At 47.0% G+C, this 18,149-nt stretch overlaps 1 protein-coding gene across 2 annotated transcripts in view; it reads right to left on the reverse strand.

Annotated features, from left to right (window-relative positions):
• The window catches only part of nrp2b (neuropilin 2b), a 232,753-nt gene that overhangs the window by 151,427 nt on the left and 63,177 nt on the right, over nucleotides 1–18,149 (reverse strand). For both annotated transcript variants that reach the window (XM_071340725.1, XM_071340724.1), the window contains exon 3: nucleotides 13,352–13,533. In XM_071340725.1, coding sequence (XP_071196826.1) covers nucleotides 13,352–13,533 — 182 coding nt within the window. The remainder of the gene's footprint in view (nucleotides 1–13,351; nucleotides 13,534–18,149) is intronic.

Below are 18,149 nucleotides of genomic sequence, written 5' to 3' on the forward strand. Positions count from 1 at the left end.
GAGAGAGAGAGAGAGAGAGATATCCAATGGCAGAACTACTGTAAATGTAACAAAGTGGGTGGATGGTTCCTTGGGTTTATTACTCCCTGTCACCTTAACAAGATCCTTCCTCCTCCCACCCTGTATCCTTCCTCCTCCCACCCTGTCTCCTTCCTCCCCCACCCTGTCTCCTTCCACCCTCCACCGTGTCTCCTTCCTCCCCCCACCTTGTCTCCTTCCTCCCCCCACCCTCTCTCCTTCCTCCTCCCACCCTCTCTCCTTCCCCCACCCTCTCTCCTTCCTCCCCCCACCCTGTCTCCTTCCTCCCACCCTGTCTCCTTCCTCCCCCCACCCTCTCTCCTTCCTCCCCCCACCCTGTCTCCTTCCTCCCCCCACCCTGTCCCCCCACCCCAGATAAATTGATGCAGCCGGTAAAGAGGAATACAATAACAGTGGGTTTAACCCCCTACTGACAGGCAATATGTCACTGGAAGGCACGTGTGGTGGGCCCTGGGGAGTGGCCCACGTGTGGTGGGCTCTGGGGAGTGGCCCACGTGTGGTGGGCTCTGGGGAGTGGCCCACGTGTGGTGGGCTCTGGGGAGTGGTCCATTCCTCTCAGCTCTGTGAGAGAGACCCCTGGGTTAGACAGGCAGGTCTGGGCTTGTCTTGGAGGGGTCTGTCTCACCATCCCTGCCCACTAACTAAGACTCGTATAGAAACAACCCTCCTGGCAGACCATGTTGTGGGTTCTTGTTTTCAGACCGCTGCTAAGGAATGAGGAACAAAACACCTTACAAGCTCTGCTCATAAATGTGTGTGTGTGTGTGTGTGGGGGGGGGGGGGGGGGGGGGTGTATCTGTGCCTTATGAGTCGTTGCAAGATGAGAGGGTAATATAATGTCACAGGTCCAGCTTCGTCCTCCTCGTCAGGTTCTGTGAGAGACGTGTGTGTGTGTGTGTGTGTGTGTGTGTGTGTGTGTGTGTGTGTGTGTGTGTGTGTGTGTGTGTGTGTGTGTGTGTGTGTGTGTGTGTGTGTGTGTGTGTGTGTGTGTGTGTGTGTGTGTGTGTGTGTGAACCCGGCAGGGTCACAGCTGGTGAGGTAGTGTATAAATAGAGTTAAGAGCTACAGATTTCTCTCCGTTTGTTCTTTGATCCACTGATATTTCTGGCCTTCCTCCTCTCCTCTCCTCTCCTCTCCTCTCCTCTCCTCTCCTCTCCTCTCCTCTCCTCTCCTCTCCTCTCCTCTCCTCTCCTCTCCTTCCCTCCCCTCTCCTCTCCTCTCCTCTCCTCTCCTCTCCTCTCCTCTCCTCTCCTCTCCTCTCCTCTCTTCTCCTCTCCTCTCCTCTCCTCTCTCTCCCCTCCCCTCTCCTCTCTTCTCCTCTCCTCTCCTCTCCCCCCTCCCCTCCCCTCCCCTCTCCTCCCCTCTCCTCTCCTCTCCTCTCCTCTCTCTCCCCTCCCCTCCCCTCCCCTCGTCTCTCCCCTCTCCTCTCCTCTCTCCCTCTCTTCTCTCCGCTCCTCTCCTCCCCTCTCCTCTCTTCTCCCCTCCCGTCCCCTCTCCTCTCCTCTCGTCTCTCCCTCTCGCCTCTCCTCTCTCCCTTTCTCCCTCTCTCCCTCTCTCCTCTCCTCTCCTCTCCTCTCCTCCCCTCTCCTCCCCTCTCCTCTCCTCCTCTCCTTTACACCCTGATAGATAAACATGTCCACCAAAATAAACGCTTGCTTTATCGACTTCCAAAAAGCATTTGATTCTATTTGGCATACAGGACTGTTGTACAAAGATATTGAAAGTGGCGTAGGGGGTAAAACATGACATAATTTAATCAATGTAAACTGGCAAAACGTATAACATTAAAATTTGCAAGAAAATAACAGAATTCTTTAACCAGAGGCGGGTCCTTCGTCAGGGTTGTAATCTGAGCCCTGCACTCTTCAATATTTACATCAACGAATTGGTCACTATTCTAGAAAAATCCTCAACCCCTGGTGTTAGACTCCACAATTCAGAAGTTAAATGCCTACTCTTCGCAGATGACAGAGATCCTGTGGCGGAACTAAACGTAACAGGGTGGGTGGATCGTGATTTCCTGTCAGAGAGGAGAGGAGAGGAGAGGAGAGGAGAGGAGAGGAGAGGAGAGGAGAGGAGGGTAGAGGAGAGGAGAGGAGAGGAGAGGAGGGTAGAGGAGAGGAGAGGAGGGTAGAGGAGAGGAGAGGAGAGGAGAGGAGAGGAGAGGGGAGGGGAGGGGAGGGGGTAGAGGAGAGGAGAGGAGAAGAGAGGAGAGGGGAGGGGAGAGAGAGGAGAGGAGAGGAGAGGAGAAGAGAGGAGAGGAGAGGAGAGGAGAGGAGAGGAGAGGAGAGGAGAGGAGAGGAGAGGAGAGGAGAGGAGAGGAGAGGGGAGGAGAGGGGAGGGGAGGGGAGGGGGTAGAGGAGAGGAGAGGAGAGGAGAGGAGAGGAGAGGAGAGGAGAGAGGAGAGGAGAGGAGAGAGGAGGAGAGGGGAGGGGAGGGGAGGGGGTAGAGGAGAGGAGAGGAGAGGAGAGGAGAGGAGAGGAGAGGAGAGGAGAGGAGAGGAGAGGAGAGGAGAGGAGAGGAGGAGAGGAGAGGAGAGGAGAGGAGAGGAGAGGAGAGGAGAGGAGAGGAGAGGAGAGGAGATGCAGCTGTCTGTTGATGTTTCCGGGCAGACAGTGTCGACCCGTTATTCAGGGCAGGTGGGGCCCCACATTTTTTGCATGTTATTTTGGCATTAATACTTGTCACATATCAGTTTGCAAACAATGTAAAAGAAAAAACATATATATCATTGAGTTAATAAATCTCTTTTTTTTGTTTTCTAAAGTAAAGCAGCTCCAAAATGCAGGTGTTTCAGCCTGGCTCAGTGCTTTCTGTGGTGGGCGGGGCAAGCCAGCAGAAAATATGGATCGTTGCGCCGTGATTGGCTCAGTGTTCTGTCACTCATGGGGACACTACATCACCGCCAAATTTAATGGTGGAGCTAGAAGATTCAAGCCCCTTTGGGTGCTGCCATAGATTTACATTAGAAGTGCCCATCCAAGAAGGCTCAAGGTCATTGGCCACAAATAAAATGACGTTAAATCATGTTATATCTACAGTAGCTTTGATTGGACTGATCATGTCAACATCTTACTTTCAAAATCTTAGCGAGAAAGCTAGCAGTCATCGTCATGAATCAAGTCGACAATCTACTGGCAAATCCTTTTCAATCCTTGTCATATGACGAGAAATTAGAGCTAAAACTGGTGCTCATCGGATATTAACACAACAAGTTGGAAATCACAAATTAAACAATGAGTGGTTTGGAAGGAATTAGAAGCTAACTGCAAAGCATTGCAATAATTAGCAATTCAGTGGTGTGGCTGTGTGCTCCCAAGTCTAAGATTAATAAGGGTCCCTTTTCCAAGTTTAAAATTATAAACATTCAACACATTCATCTGTCAATGAAGCATGATTTGTGCCACACTCAAAACAACTGTTAACTCGAAAAATCTGATTTTAGTGAGTTCAAGACATCTGGGATCTCGGGATAAACGAGCTATGACTGGGGGAAAAAAAAACGTTTTGAACTTTCATCCAACTCGGACATGTAAATTCGGAACTCGGGTCTCTTTCTAGAACTACGACCTGACGTCATACAACCTTGTTTTTTCTCCGAGTTCCCAGATGTCTTGAAATCCAGAGAATGTCAGACTTTGATGACAAAATTTGATGAGAAAATTTGCCCACGAAGGACCGCCGCGCCACCTTCCTGCTCAAGTGAGCACAGCACAACAAGGTGAGTCCAAAAATGTATTGTATGCTGCTGCATAAATGATGTAATATGCCAGGGAGATATGTATACTGTAGCTAAGAAGGTAATACGGGTATTTTGTTAAGTAAGATGTTAGATGTAGTAAGATGTTAGTAACCCATGTGCCTCACCCTAATATTATGGTCCCTTTCCCCCTCATAACTTAGCCTACTGTTCTAACTTGGTTATGTGGCCTATAACCTGTTTTAGAGAAATGTCATCATCAAATATTGTAAGAGCTTTCATTGTCTGCTTGTATGCCCCCTTTATTTATCCTACGGTTCTGACTTGGTGTACAGGGAGAACACTGTAAGAACAGCCCATGTTCTGCATTCTGTCACTGTACATTTCAAAGTGCTGAACAATAGTTATATTGACTACGTCCGTCCTAGCTCGCTCATTATTGTCTTAATCGAAATTACGGATGGCCTCTTATCCGCTTGTCGTCCCCTTATGCATGTTCATCTCAGTTGTCAGTAGAAACCACATGTGTTTCAGCAAGTCAGCCATATAAGCTATGTTTTTTTTAAAGGCAGTAAATGAGCCTGAATGACCTGTTTCGCTGCCAGACAAGAATCCGCTGATAGCCAGGCGTAGCAGTGGTAAGGTGTTGGGACAGCTTTATGTAGGTCCTAACAGTTTGTGGTCACCGTTTGTCACTGTTATAGTGCAATAAATAAACAATCCTCACACTGGATGTTGTCTGTCTGTCTGTCTGTCTGTCTGTCTGTCTGTCTGTCTGTCTGTCTGTCTGTCTGTCTGTCTGTCTGTCTGTCTGTCTGTCTGTCTGTCTGTCTGTCTGTCTGTCTGTCTGTCTGTCTGTCTCTCTCTCTCTCTCTCTCTCTCTCTCTCTCTCTCTCTCTCTCTCTCTCTCTCTCTCTCTCTCTCTCTCTCTCTCTCTCTCTCTCTCTCTCTCTCTCTCTCTCTCTCTCTCTCTCTCTCTCTCTCTCTCTCTCTCTCTCTCTCTCTCTCTCTCTCTCTCTCTATCTATCTATCTACTTTTAAAAGGATGGTCTCTATGCGCCTTAGGGTAGAATATGAGTTTGATAAAATGATTAAAATAGTGGAGATGTTACAGGAGGTATAGTGGCTCAGGGGGGCTGTCTGTACAGCTGGAGAGGAGCGTTTGAATGTACGGTTGTGATGTGATTTGGTTGGAGGTGATGGTGCCACAACACATTTTTATGGGGGGTTTAAGTGTAATGAGGATGGCTCATTAAAATCTATTTTCTCTCTCTCTCTCTCTCTCTCTCTCTCTCCGTCCGTCCGTCCGTCCGTCTGTCTGTCTGTCTGTCTCTCTCTCTCTCTCTCTCTCTCTCTCTCTCTCTCTCTCTAGCTGTCTGTCTCTCTCTCTAGCTGTCTGTCTGTCTCTCTCTAGCTGTCTGTCTGTCTGTCTGTCTCTCTCTAGCTGTCTGTCTCTCTCAGAAAGACTGGGTGAGAATCCCTCCCTATCCTTCACACACTATTAAACTGGACTGGTATATACAGTGGGGAGAACAAGTATTTGATACACTGCCGATTTTGCAGGTTTTCCTACTTACAAAGCATGTAGAGGTCTGTCATTTTTATCATAGGTACACTTCAACTGTGAGAGACGGAATCTAAAACAAAAATCCAGAAAATCACATTGTATGATTTTTAAATAATTAATTTGCATTTTATTGCATGACATAAGTATTTGATCACCTACCAACCAGTAAGAATTCCGGCTCTCACAGACCTGTTAGTTTTTCTTTAAGAAGCCCTCCTGTTCTCCACTCATTACCTGTATTAACTGCACCTGTTTGAACTCGTTACCTGTATAAAAGACACCTGTCCACACACTCAATCAAACAGATTCCAACCTCTCCACAATAGCCAAGACCAGAGAGCTGTGTAAGGACATCAGGGATAAAATTGTAGACCTGCACAAGGCTGGGATGGGCTACAGGACAATAGGCAAGCAGCTTGGTGAGAAGGAAACAACTGTTGGCGCAATTATTAGAAAATGGAAGAAGTTCAAGATGACGGTCAATCACCCTCGGTCTGGGGCTCCATGCAAGATTTCACCTCGTGGGGCATCAATGATCATGAGGAAGGTGAGGGATCAGCCCAGAACTACACGGCAGGACCTGGTCAATGACCTGAAGAGAGCTGGGACCACAGTCTCAAAGAAAACCATTAGTAACACACTACGCCGTCATGGATTAAAATCCTGCAGCGCACGCAAGGTCCCCCTGCTTAAGCCAGTACATGTCCAGGCCCGTCTGAAGTTTGCCAATGACCATCTGGATGATCCAGAGGAGGAATGGGAGAAGGTCATGTGGTCTGATGAGACAAAAATAGAGCTTTTTGGTCTAAACTCCACTCGCCGTGTTTGGAGGAAGAAGAAGTATGAGTACAACCCCAAGAACACCATCCCAACCATGAAGCATGGAGGTGGAAACATCATTCTTTGGGGATGCTTTTCTGCAAAGGGGACAGGACGACTGCACCGTATTGAGGGGAGGATGGATGGGGCCATGTATCGCGAGATCTTGGCCAACAACCTCCTTCCCTCAGTAAGAGCATTGAAGATGGGTCGTGGCTGGGTCTTCCAGCATGACAACGACACGAAGCACACAGCCAGGGCAACTAAGGAGTGGCTCCGTAAGAAGCATCTCAAGGTCCTGGAGTGGCCTAGCCAGTCTCCAGACCTGAACCCAATAGAAAATCTTTGGAGGGAGCTGAAAGTCCGTATTGCCCAGCGACAGCCCCGAAACCTGAAGGATCTGGAGAAGGTCTGTATGGAGGAGTGGGCCAAAATCCCTGCTGCAGTGTGTGCAAACCTAGTCAAGAACTACAGGAAACGTATGATCTCTGTAATTGCAAACAAAGGTTTCTGTACCAAATATTAAGTTCTGCTTTTCTGATGTATCAAATACTTATGTCATGCAATAAAATGCAAATTAATTACTTAAAAATCATACAATGTGATTTTCTGGATTTTTGTTTTAGATTCCGTCTCTCATAGTTGAAGTGTACCTATGATAAAAATTACAGACCTCTACATGCTTTGTAAGTAGGAAAACCTGCAAAATCGGCAGTGTATCAAATACTTGTTCTCCCCACTGTATATACTATTCACTATGTTCCACACACACACACACACACACACACACACACACACACACACACACACACACACACACACACACACACACACACACACACACACACACACACACACACACACACACACACACACACACACACACACACACACACACACTTAGTCGTACCTTCCGGCATAACGAGATCTTGTTAACACCATGGCAACCGGGTTTACATTCCACCCATTCCAGGTTTCATCATTGAGTGTGTGTGTGTGTGTGTGTGTGTGTGTGTGTGTGTGTGTGTGTGTGTGTGTGTGTGTGTGTGTGTGTGTGTGTGTGTGTGTGTGTGTGTGTGTGTGCGCATGCGTGCGTTGTTAACATCATTCACAGCAGCTGCCTCAGCTCAGGGGACGTGGGATACCATGACATCACTTCCTCCCAGGGGAAATCCACTCTGTTCCTCTGTTTCTCTCCCCCTCCCCTCTCTCTCTCCCCCTCCCCTCTCTCTCTCCCCCTCCCCTCTCTCTCTCCCCCTCCTCTACTCTTTCTCTCCACCTCTCGTCTCTCTCCCCCTCCTCTACTCTCTCTCTCCACCTCCTCTCTCTCCCCCTCCCCTCCTCTCTCCTCTTCCTCCTCTCTCTCTCCACCTCCTCTCCTCTCTCCCCCCCTTCTCTCCTCTCTCTCTCCCCCTCCTCTCTCTCCCCCTTCTCTCCTCTCTCTCTCCCCCTCCTCTTTCTCTCCTCCTCCTCTCCTATCTCCTCTCCCCTCTCTCTCTCTAAGGGTCTGGGTGTTAACACTAACGACTCTGTTGTGTTAGAGTCCACCGGGTGGGTTCTGTCAAACCACACACACACTTTCCCAAGTCCCAGTAGTGCCAGAAAGAATTTGCCAGTGAACAGCGAACAGCTAACAGCCAGCCCTGACCACAGCAGACTAGACCACCACATGTGTTGTGTTAGTAACCCCCCCCCCCCCCCCCTTCTCTCCAGGGACGAGAAATCAGGTCTCCATTAAGCAGGACTAGCAGGCATTCCTGGAATGCTTTCAGGAGGAACAGAAGACGTCCGACAGGCCCTGTGAAGGAGAGGTGTGGGTCAGACAGGCCCTTTGAAGGAGAGGTGTGGGTCAGACAGGCCCTGTGAAGGAGAGGTGTGGGTCCGACAGGCCCTGTGAAGGAGAGGGGTGTAGGTCAGACAGGCCCTGTGAAGGAGAGAAGACAGGCCCTGTGAAGGAGAGGTGTGGGTCAGACAGGCCCTGTGAAGGAGAGAGGTGTGGGTCAGACAGGCCCTGTGAAGGAGAGGTGTGGGTCAGACAGGCCCTTTGAAGGAGAGGTGTGGGTCAGACAGGCCCTGTGAAGGAGAGGTGTGGGTCAGACAGGCCCTGTAAAGGAGAGGTGTGGGTCAGACAGGCCCTTTGAAGGAGAGGTGTGGGTCAGACAGGCCCTGTGAAGGAGAGGTGTGGGTCAGACAGGCCCTGTGAAGGAGAGGGGTGTGGGTCAGACAGGCCCTGTGAAGGAGAGGTGTGGGTCAGACAGGCCCTGTGAAGGAGAGGGGTGTAGGTCAGACAGGCCCTGTGAAGGAGAGAAGACAGGCCCTGTGAAGGAGAGGTGTGGGTCCGACAGGCCCTGTGAAGGAGAGGGGTGTAGGTCAGACAGGCCCTGTGAAGGAGAGAAGACAGGCCCTGTGAAGGAGAGGGGTGTGGGTCAGACAGGCCCTGTGAAGGAGAGGTGTGGGTCAGACAGGCCCTGTGAAGGAGAGGTGTGGGTCAGACAGGCCCTGTGAAGGAGAGAGGTGTAGGTCAGACAGGCCCTGTGAAGGAGAGAAGACAGGCCCTGTGAAGGAGAGGTGTGGGTCAGACAGGCCCTGTGAAGGAGAGAGGTGTGGGTCAGACAGGCCCTGTGAAGGAGAGAAGACAGGCCCTGTGAAGGAGAGGTGTGGGTCAGACAGGCCCTGTGAAGGAGAGAGGTGTGGGTCCGACAGGCCCTGTGAAGGAGAGGTGTGGGTCAGACAGGCCCTGTGAAGGAGAGAAGACAGGCCCTGTGAAGGAGAGGTGTGTGGGTCAGACAGGGCCTGTGAAGGAGAGAGGTGTGGGTCAGACAGGCCCTGTGAAGGACAGAGGTGTGGGTCAGACAGGCCCTGTGAAGGAGAGAGGTGTGTGTCAGACAGGCCCTGTGAATAGAGAGGTGTGTGTGTGCAAATGTGTGTTTGTCGGACAGGCAGCACCATGAGTTTGCCTGTCTGCCTGCCTACCTGCCTACCTGCCTGTCTGTCTGTCTGTCTGTCTGTCTGTCTGTCTGTCTGTCTGTCTGTCTGTCTGTCTGTCTATCAAAAGTGTGCCAGGATGATGTTTTCAGGCTGCATTTAACCTGTCCTACATAGCTACCATTTAACCTGTCCTACATAGCTACCATTTAAGCTTTCCTACATAGATACCATTAACCTGTCCTACATAGCTACCATTTAACCTGTCCTACATAGCTACCATTTAACCTGTCCTACATAGCTACCATTTAACCTGTCCTACATAGCTACCATTTAACCTGTCCTACATAGCTACCATTTAACCTGTCCTACATAGCTACCATTTAACCTGTCCTACATAGCTACCATTTAACCTGTCCTACATAGCTACCATTTAACCTGTCCCGCATAGCTACCATTTAACCTGTCCTACATCGCTAGCATTTAACCTGTCCTACATAGCTAGCATTTAACCTGTCCTACATAGCTAGCATTTAACCTGTCCTACATAGCTACCATTTAACATGTCCTACATAGCTACCATTTAACCTGTCCTGCATAGCTACCATTTAACCTGTCCTGCATAGCTACCATTTAACCTGTCCTACATAGCTACCATTTAACCTGTCCTGCATAGGTACCATTTAACCTGTCCTACACAGCTACCATTTAACCTGTCCTACATAGCTACCAAATAACCTGTCCTACATAGCTACCATTTAACCTGTCCTGCATAGCTACCATTTAACCTGTCCTACATAGCTACCAAATAACCTGTCCTGCATAGCTACCATTTAACCTGTCCTGCATAGCTACCATTTAACCTGTCCCACAAAGCTACCATTTAACCTGTCCCACAAAGCTACCATTTAACCTGTCCCACAAAGCTACCATTTAACCTGTCCCACAAAGCTACCATTTAACCTGCCCTGCATAGCTACCATTTAACCTGTCCCACAAAGCTACCATTTAACCTGTCCTGCATAGCTACCATTTAACCTGTCCTACATAGCTACCATTTAACCTGTCCCACAAAGCTACCATTTAACCTGTCCCACAAAGCTACCATTTAACCTGTCCCACAAAGCTACCATATAACATACAACTCTCCTTCCGTGGCCTCCAACTGCTCTTAAACGCAAGTAAAACTAAATGCATGCTATTCAATCGATCACTGCCCGCACCTGCCCGCCCGTCCAGCGTGGACAACTACAAATACCTAGGTGTCTGGCTAGACTGTAAACTCTCCTTCTAGAACTCACATTAAGCATATCCAATCCAAAATTAAATCTAGAATCGGCTTCCTATATCGCAACAAAGCTTCCTTCACTCATGCTGCCAAACATACCCTCGTAAAACGGACCATCCTACCAATCCTCGACTTCGGTGATGTCATCTATAAAATAGCCTCCAACACTTTACTCAACAAACTGGATGCAGTCTATCACAGTGCCATCCGTTTTGTCACCAAAGCCCCATACACTACCCACCACTGCAACCTGTACGCTCTCGTTGGCTGGCCCTCGCTTCGTACTCGTCGCCAAACCCACTGGCTACAGGTTATCTACAAGTCTCTGCTAGGTAAAGCCTCGCCTTATCTCAGCTCACTGGTCACCATAGCAGCACCCACTCGTAGCACGCGTTCCAGCAGGTATATCTCACTGGTCACCCCCAAAGCCAATTCCTCTTTTGGTCATCTTTCCTTCCAGTTCTCTGCTGCCAATGACTGGAACGAACTGCAAAAATCACTGAAGCTGGAGACTCATATCTCCCTCACTAGCTTTAAGCACCAGCTGTCAGAGCAGCTCACAGATTACTGCACCTGTACAAGGCCCACCTGTAATTTAGCCCAAACAACTACCGCTTCCCCTACTGTATTTATTTATTTATGCCCTTGGCACCCCATTATTTGTATCTCTACTTTGCACATTCTTCCACTGCAAATCTACCATTCCAGTGTTTTACTTGCTATATTGTATTTACTTCGCCACCATGGCCTGTTTTTGCCTTTCACCTCCCTTATCTCACCTCATTTGCTCACATTGTATATAGACTTATTTTTCTACTGTATTATTGACTGTATGTTTGTTTTACTCCATGTGTAACTCTGTGTTGTTGTATGTGTCGAACTGCTGTGCTTTATCTTGGCCAGGTCGCAGTTGCAAATGAGAACTTGTTCTCAACTAGCCTACCTGGTTAAATAAAGGTGAAAAAAATAAAATGTAACCTGTCCCACAAAGCTACCATTAACCTGTCCTACAAAGCTACCATCTGACCTGTCCTACAAAGATACCATTGTAAATCCTACTTAATGTCTGAGAAAGTTTAGTAAATAACCTTCAAAACAGCTGAAAACAATCACTGATGTAATAAGTAGACTATTTCTTAGAGACTGCCAACACAAAATACATCTTAAATGTGACATGTCCCAATTTACAATATTTGTCTAGCTAGCTACAGTGCCTTGCAAAAGTATTCACCCCCCTTGGTGTTTTTCCTATTTTGTTGCATTACAACCTGTAATTTAAATAGATTTTTATTTGGATTTCATTTAATGGACATACACAAAATAGTCCAAATTTGTGAAGTGAAATTGTATATATATTTTTTAAATGTTAAAATAATTTAAAACTGAAAAGTGTTGCGTGTATATGTATTCACCCCTTTGCTATGTAGCCCCTAAATAAGATCTGGTGCAACCAATTACCTTCAGAAGTCACATAATAGGTTAAATAAAGTCCACCTGTGTGCAATCTAAGTGTCACATGATCTCAGTATATATACACCTGTTCTGAAAGGCCCAGTCTGCAACACCACTAAGCAAGGGGCACCACCAAGCAAGCGGCACCATGAAGACCAAGGAGCTCTCCAAACAGGTCAGGGACAAAGTTGTGGAGAAGTACAGACCAGGATTGGGTTATAAAAAAATATCAGAAACTTTGAACATCCCACGGAGCACCATTAAATCCATATTAAAAAAATGGAAAGAATATGGTACCACAACAAACCTGCCAAGAGAGGGCCGCCCACCAAAACTCACAGACCAGGCAAGGAGGGCATTAATCATAGAGGCAACAAAGAGACCAAAGATAACCCTGAAGGAGCTGCAAAGCTCCACAGCGGAGATTGGAGTATCTGTCCATAGGACCACTTTAAGCCGTACACTCCACAGAGCTATGCTTTACGGAAGAGTGGCCAGAAAAAAGCCATTGCTTAAATAAAAAAATAAGCAAAGCCGTTTGGTGTTCTCCAAAAGGCATGTGGGAGACTCCCCAAACATATGGATGAAGGTACTCTGGTCAGATGAGACAAAATGTAGCTTTTTGGCCATCAAGGAAAACGCTATGTCTGGCGCAAACCCAACACCTCTCATCACCCCGAGAACAACATCCCCACAGTGAAGCATGGTGGTGGCAGCATCATGTTGTGGGGATGTTTTTCATCGGCAGGGACTGAGAAACTGGTCAGAATTTAAGGAATGATGGATGGCGCTAAATACAGGGAAATTCTTGAGGGAAACCTGTTTGTCTTCCAGAGATTTGAGACTGAGACGGAGGTTCACCTTCCAGCAGGACAATGACCCTAAGCATACTGCTAAAGCAACACTTGAGTGGATTAAGGGGAAACGTTTAAATGTGTTGGAATAGCCAATCCAATTGAGAATCTGTGGTATAACTTAAAGATTGCTGTACACCAGCGGAACCTATCCAACTTGAAGGAGCTGGAGCAGTTTTGCCTTGAAGAATGGCCAAAAATCCCAGTGGCTAGATGTGCCAAGCTTAAAGAGACATACCCCAAGAGACTTGCAGATGTAATTGTTTAAAAACGTGGCTCTACAAAGTATTGCCTTTGGGGGGGGTGAATAGTTATGCAAGCTTAAGTTTTCTGTTTTTTGTCTTATTTCTTATTTGCTTTACAATTTAAAAAAAAATGGCATCTTCAAAGTGGTAGACATGTTGTGTAAATCAAATTATATAAACCCCCAAAAAATCTATTTTAATTCCAGGTTGTAAGGCAACAAAATAGTAAAAATGCCAACGGGGTGAATACTTTCACAAGCTACTGTTTGGCTCTACTTGCCGGAATACCTCCACTGAAAGCACTTTCCAGTCAAATCTGTGTCCGGGAAACTGCTCCTAAGTACAACCAATAGGTCTACTGACCGCCACCATGTCTTTCTAATGGGTTTGATTTGTCCCAACGTATTTGTGTAGTTAAATGTTTGTATCAACGTTGTGTCTTTTATTCGTTATTGAACTCACCAGTTTTGAAGATCTCGTAGCGCAGTGAAAAACCGGCTCCCTGGTGAGCGTAGTCGGAGACAAACTTGATGTGGAGCATGGGGCCGGAGGAGATGATGGCTGGAGGGGCGATGTTACTGCAGTGTTTACCCAGCAGATCTCCGTTCTCACTGCTGCCATCACGGATCTCTACGAAGTCATATCTGGGAAGAAACATGGACAAGAGAAACATGTTTGGTAAGAAAACCAAGTAGAATCCAGACAGATGAGATATAGCTGGCCAACTCAGTAAGACAGATGAGATATAGAGATATAGCTGGCCAACCCAGTAAGACAGATGAGATATAGCTGGCCAACCCAGTAAGACAGATGAGATATAGCTGGCCAACCCAGTAAGACAGATGAGATATAGCTGGCCAACTCAGTAAGACAGATGAGATATAGCTGGCCAACCCAGTAAGACAGATGAGATATAGCTGGCCAACCCAGTAAGACAGATGAGATATAGCTGGCCAACCCAGTAAGACAGATGAGATATAGCTGGCCAACTCAGTAAGACAGAGGAGATATAGCTGGCCAACCCAGTAAGACAGATGAGATATAGCTGGCCAACCCAGTAAGACAGATGAGATATAGCTGGCCAACTCAGTAAGACAGATGAGATATAGCTGGCCAACTCAGTAAGACAGATGAGATATAGCTGGCCAACTCAGTAAGACAGAGGAGATATAGCTGGCCAACTCAGTAAGACAGAGGAGATATAGCTGGCCAACTCAGTAAGACAGAGGAGATATAGCTGGCCAACTCAGTAAGACAGATGAGATATAGCTGGCCAACTCAGTAAGACAGAGGAGATATAGCTGGCCAACTCAGTAAGACAGAGGAGATATAGCTGGCCAACTCAGTAAGACAGATGAGATATAGCTGGCCAACTCAGTAAGACAGATGAGATATAGACAGATGAGATATAGCTGGCCAACTCAGTAAGACAGATGAGATATAGCTGGCCAACCCAGTAAGACAGATGAGATATAGCTGGCCAACCCAGTAAGACAGATGAGATATAGCTGGCCAACCCAATAAGACAGATGAGATATAGCTGGCCAACCCAGTAAGACAGATGAGATATAGCTGGCCAACCCAGTAAGACAGATGAGATATAGCTGGCCAACTCAGTAAGACAGATGAGATATAGCTGGCCAACTCAGTAAGACAGATGAGATATAGCTGGCCAACTCAGTAAGACAGATGAGATATAACTGGCCAACTCAGTAAGACAGATGAGATATAGCTGGCCAACTCAGTAAGACAGATGAGATATAGCTGGCCAACTCAGTAAGACAGATGAGATATAGCTGGCCAACCCAGTAAGACAGATGAGATATAGAGATATAGCTGGCCAACCCAGTAAGACAGATGAGATATAGCTGGCCAACCCAGTAAGACAGAGGAGATATAGAGATATAGCTGGCCAACCCAGTGGCTGCTGAGATTAAAACATTGTCCAGTCACAGTGCTGTTTAAGTCTTAAAGACGTTGGGTTAAACTGTTCATGCTTCCCAATTGGCACCCTAATCCCTATATAGTGCACTACATTTGATCACCCTAATCCCTATATAGTGCACTACATTTGATCACCCTAATCCCTATATAGTGCACTACATTTGATCACCCTAATCCCTATATAGTGCACTACATTTGATCACCCTAATCCCTATATAGTGCACTACATTTGATCACCCTAATCCCTATATAGTGCACTACATTTGATCACCCTAATCCCTATATAGTGCACTACATTTGATCACCCTAATCCCTATATAGTGCACTACATTTGATCACCCTAATCCCTATATAGTGCACTACATTTGATCACCCTAATCCCTATATAGTGCACTACATTTGATAACCCTAATCCCTATATAGTGCACTACATTTGATCACCCTAATCCCTATATAGTGCACTACATTTGATCACCCTAATCCCTATATAGTGCACTACATTTGATCACCCTAATCCCTATATAGTGCACTACATTTGATCACCCTAATCCCTATATAGTGCACTACATTTGATCACCCTAATCCCTATATAGTGCACTACATTTCATCCAGATTAGTGCACCACATAGGGAATTGAGTCCCATTCAGATGTAGCCTAACACGTATAATTCCAGCTCGTGTCCTATTGGTCAGTTTCTCTGGTCTTTGACTGTCAGCTGACCTCTGTTCTCTCACCCAAACTCAGATTCCTATTGGTCGGTTTCCTAAACCTTAAGCAACAAGACCAAACCCTACCAGCCTCTCCAAAAATAAACCTTTATAGCTGAGAACACATGATAACAGAGTTTAGGGTCTGGGATAGAGGGCATTGTCTTTCGACAGGTGGGGTCACTCCTATAAAACGCTAGTCCCTCAATCTACCAATCAGTGCAGAGGAAAGGTGTTCTATCTAAAAGTCAGGCCCTGCAGGTTCCTCCATTGTAATATAGACCCAGTGCAGTATAGTAGGGTTGTGGCTACAGCCCTCGATCTACCAATCAGTGCAGACAACAATTAGAGAAAGACTGACAAGAGCAACTCCAGACCCTTAGGCCTTGATCTCCTTTCATTTTAATATAAAATGTAGGGCTGTAGTGCTGTGGTTATTAACTTAATAACCAGCCCACACCTACACGGGTGTCAGTCCACACCACTCTGTAACTGGATTACTGCTGGATTACTGCTGGATTACAGGTGGATTACTGCTGGATTACAGGTGGATTACTGCTGGATTACTGCTGGATTACAGGTGGATTACAGGTGGATTACTGCTGGATTACTGCTGGATTACTGTTGGATTACTGTTGGATTACTGCTGGATTACTGCTGGTTTACTGCTGGATTACTGTTGGATTACTGCTGGATTACAGGTGGATTACTGCTGGATTACAGGTGGATTACTGTTGGATTACTGCTGGTTTACTGCTGGATTACTGTTGGATTACTGCTGGATTACTGCTGGATTACAGGTGGATTACTGTTGGATTACTGTTGGATTACTGCTGGATTACTGTTGGATTACAGGTGGATTACTGCTGGATTACTGTTGGATTACTGCTGGATTACTGTTGGATTACTGTTGGATTACTGTTGGATTACTGCTACAGCCCTCGATCTACCAATCAGTGCAGACAACAATTAGAGAAAGACTGACAAGAGCAACTCCAGACCCTTAGGCCTTGATCTCCTTTCATTTTAATATAAAATGTAGGGCTGTAGTGCTGTGGTTATTAACTTAATAACCAGCCCACACCTACACGGGTGTCAGTCCACACCACTCTGTAACTGGATTACTGCTGGATTACTGCTGGATTACAGGTGGATTACTGCTGGATTACAGGTGGATTACTGCTGGATTACTGCTGGATTACAGGTGGATTACAGGTGGATTACTGCTGGATTACTGCTGGATTACAGGTGGATCTGGTAGGGTTTATGGAGATACCTGGTGACTGGAGAGAACTAGAGGGGGAGCAGGCGTTCTGTTGAACTAGCTGTGTGTGTGTGTGTGTGTGTGTGTGTGTGTGTGTGTGTGTGTGTGTGTGTGTGTGTGTGTGTGTGTGTGTGTGTGTGTGTGTGTGTGTGTGTGTGTGTGTGTGTTTGTATTACTATATCACTATATTAATATATTACTAAAATACTGTATCAATACATTACTATTATACTATATTACTAGATTGCTACATTACTCTATTAATATATTACTATATGACTATATGACTATATGACTATATTACTATGTGAATATTTTGCTACAGTACTACATTATTATATTACTATATGACTATATTTGTAATAATCCAGTAGAAGCTGGAGTACAGATAATGTATCATGCTGACTGCTCTGTGCCTTAGAAAGGTGTGGTACATTGGGAGAATCGTTACTGTTGTCTGTGGAGGCTAGCCAGCATGTAGCCTGCAGCTCTATCCCACTGACGGGGGGGGGGGACATTCAGGCGAGGGCGAGGTAAACAAGTCCCCTAACATGGATACAGTGTGGATAGAGTGTGTTGTACTAGGGAGAACCAGCATGTAGCCTGCAGCTCTATCCCACTGACAGTGGGGGAGGGGGGACATTCAGGGGAGGGACGAGGTAAACAAGTCTCTTAAAACACCAACTCACCTCCCTCGTGTATTGTGTCAGCGAAACAGCGTGTGAACTCACCGTGACAACGTGGTTGAGGGTTGTTCTAGAAGCCTTTCTAGGGTTCTGTTCTTCCTTCTCCCTCTTCTAGCTTTAAAATGGACATGTCAGTCATTGCTCTCTCTCTCTCTCTCTCTCTCTCTCTCTCTCTCTCTCTCTCTCTCTCTCTCTCTCTCTCTCTCTCTCTCTCTCTCTCTCTCTCTCTGACTAAACTGCTGTGGGGCACATAACTGGTGGCACTGTGTCAGGTAGGGGAGTGCGTGGGGGTGGAGGAGAGAACCTGACACTGCTCTCAGCCCCCCCCCCCCCCCCCCCTCTGACAGACACAGACAGGTGTCCTTCTTCCCCCTTCCCCCTCTTCCTCCTCACCCCTTCCTCCACTCTGAGCCAGGCCTGCTTCCCAGCCTGATTCCTCTCTACTCAGTAGCCTACAGGTAGAGGCAGAGGCAGTGAGAGAGACAAGGCAAGGTAGAGGCAGTGAGAGAGACAAGGCAAGGTAGAGGCAGTGAGAGAGAAAAGGCAAGGTAGAGGTAGAGGCAGTGAGAGAGACAAGGCAAGGTAGAGGTAAAGGCAGTGAGAGAGACAAGGCAAGGTAGAGGCAAAGAGAGAGAAAAGGCAAGGTAGAGGTAGAGGC

The sequence above is a fragment of the Salvelinus alpinus genome, chromosome 14 (genome assembly GCF_045679555.1).
Source record: "Salvelinus alpinus chromosome 14, SLU_Salpinus.1, whole genome shotgun sequence".
NCBI lineage: Eukaryota > Metazoa > Chordata > Actinopteri > Salmoniformes > Salmonidae > Salvelinus > Salvelinus alpinus.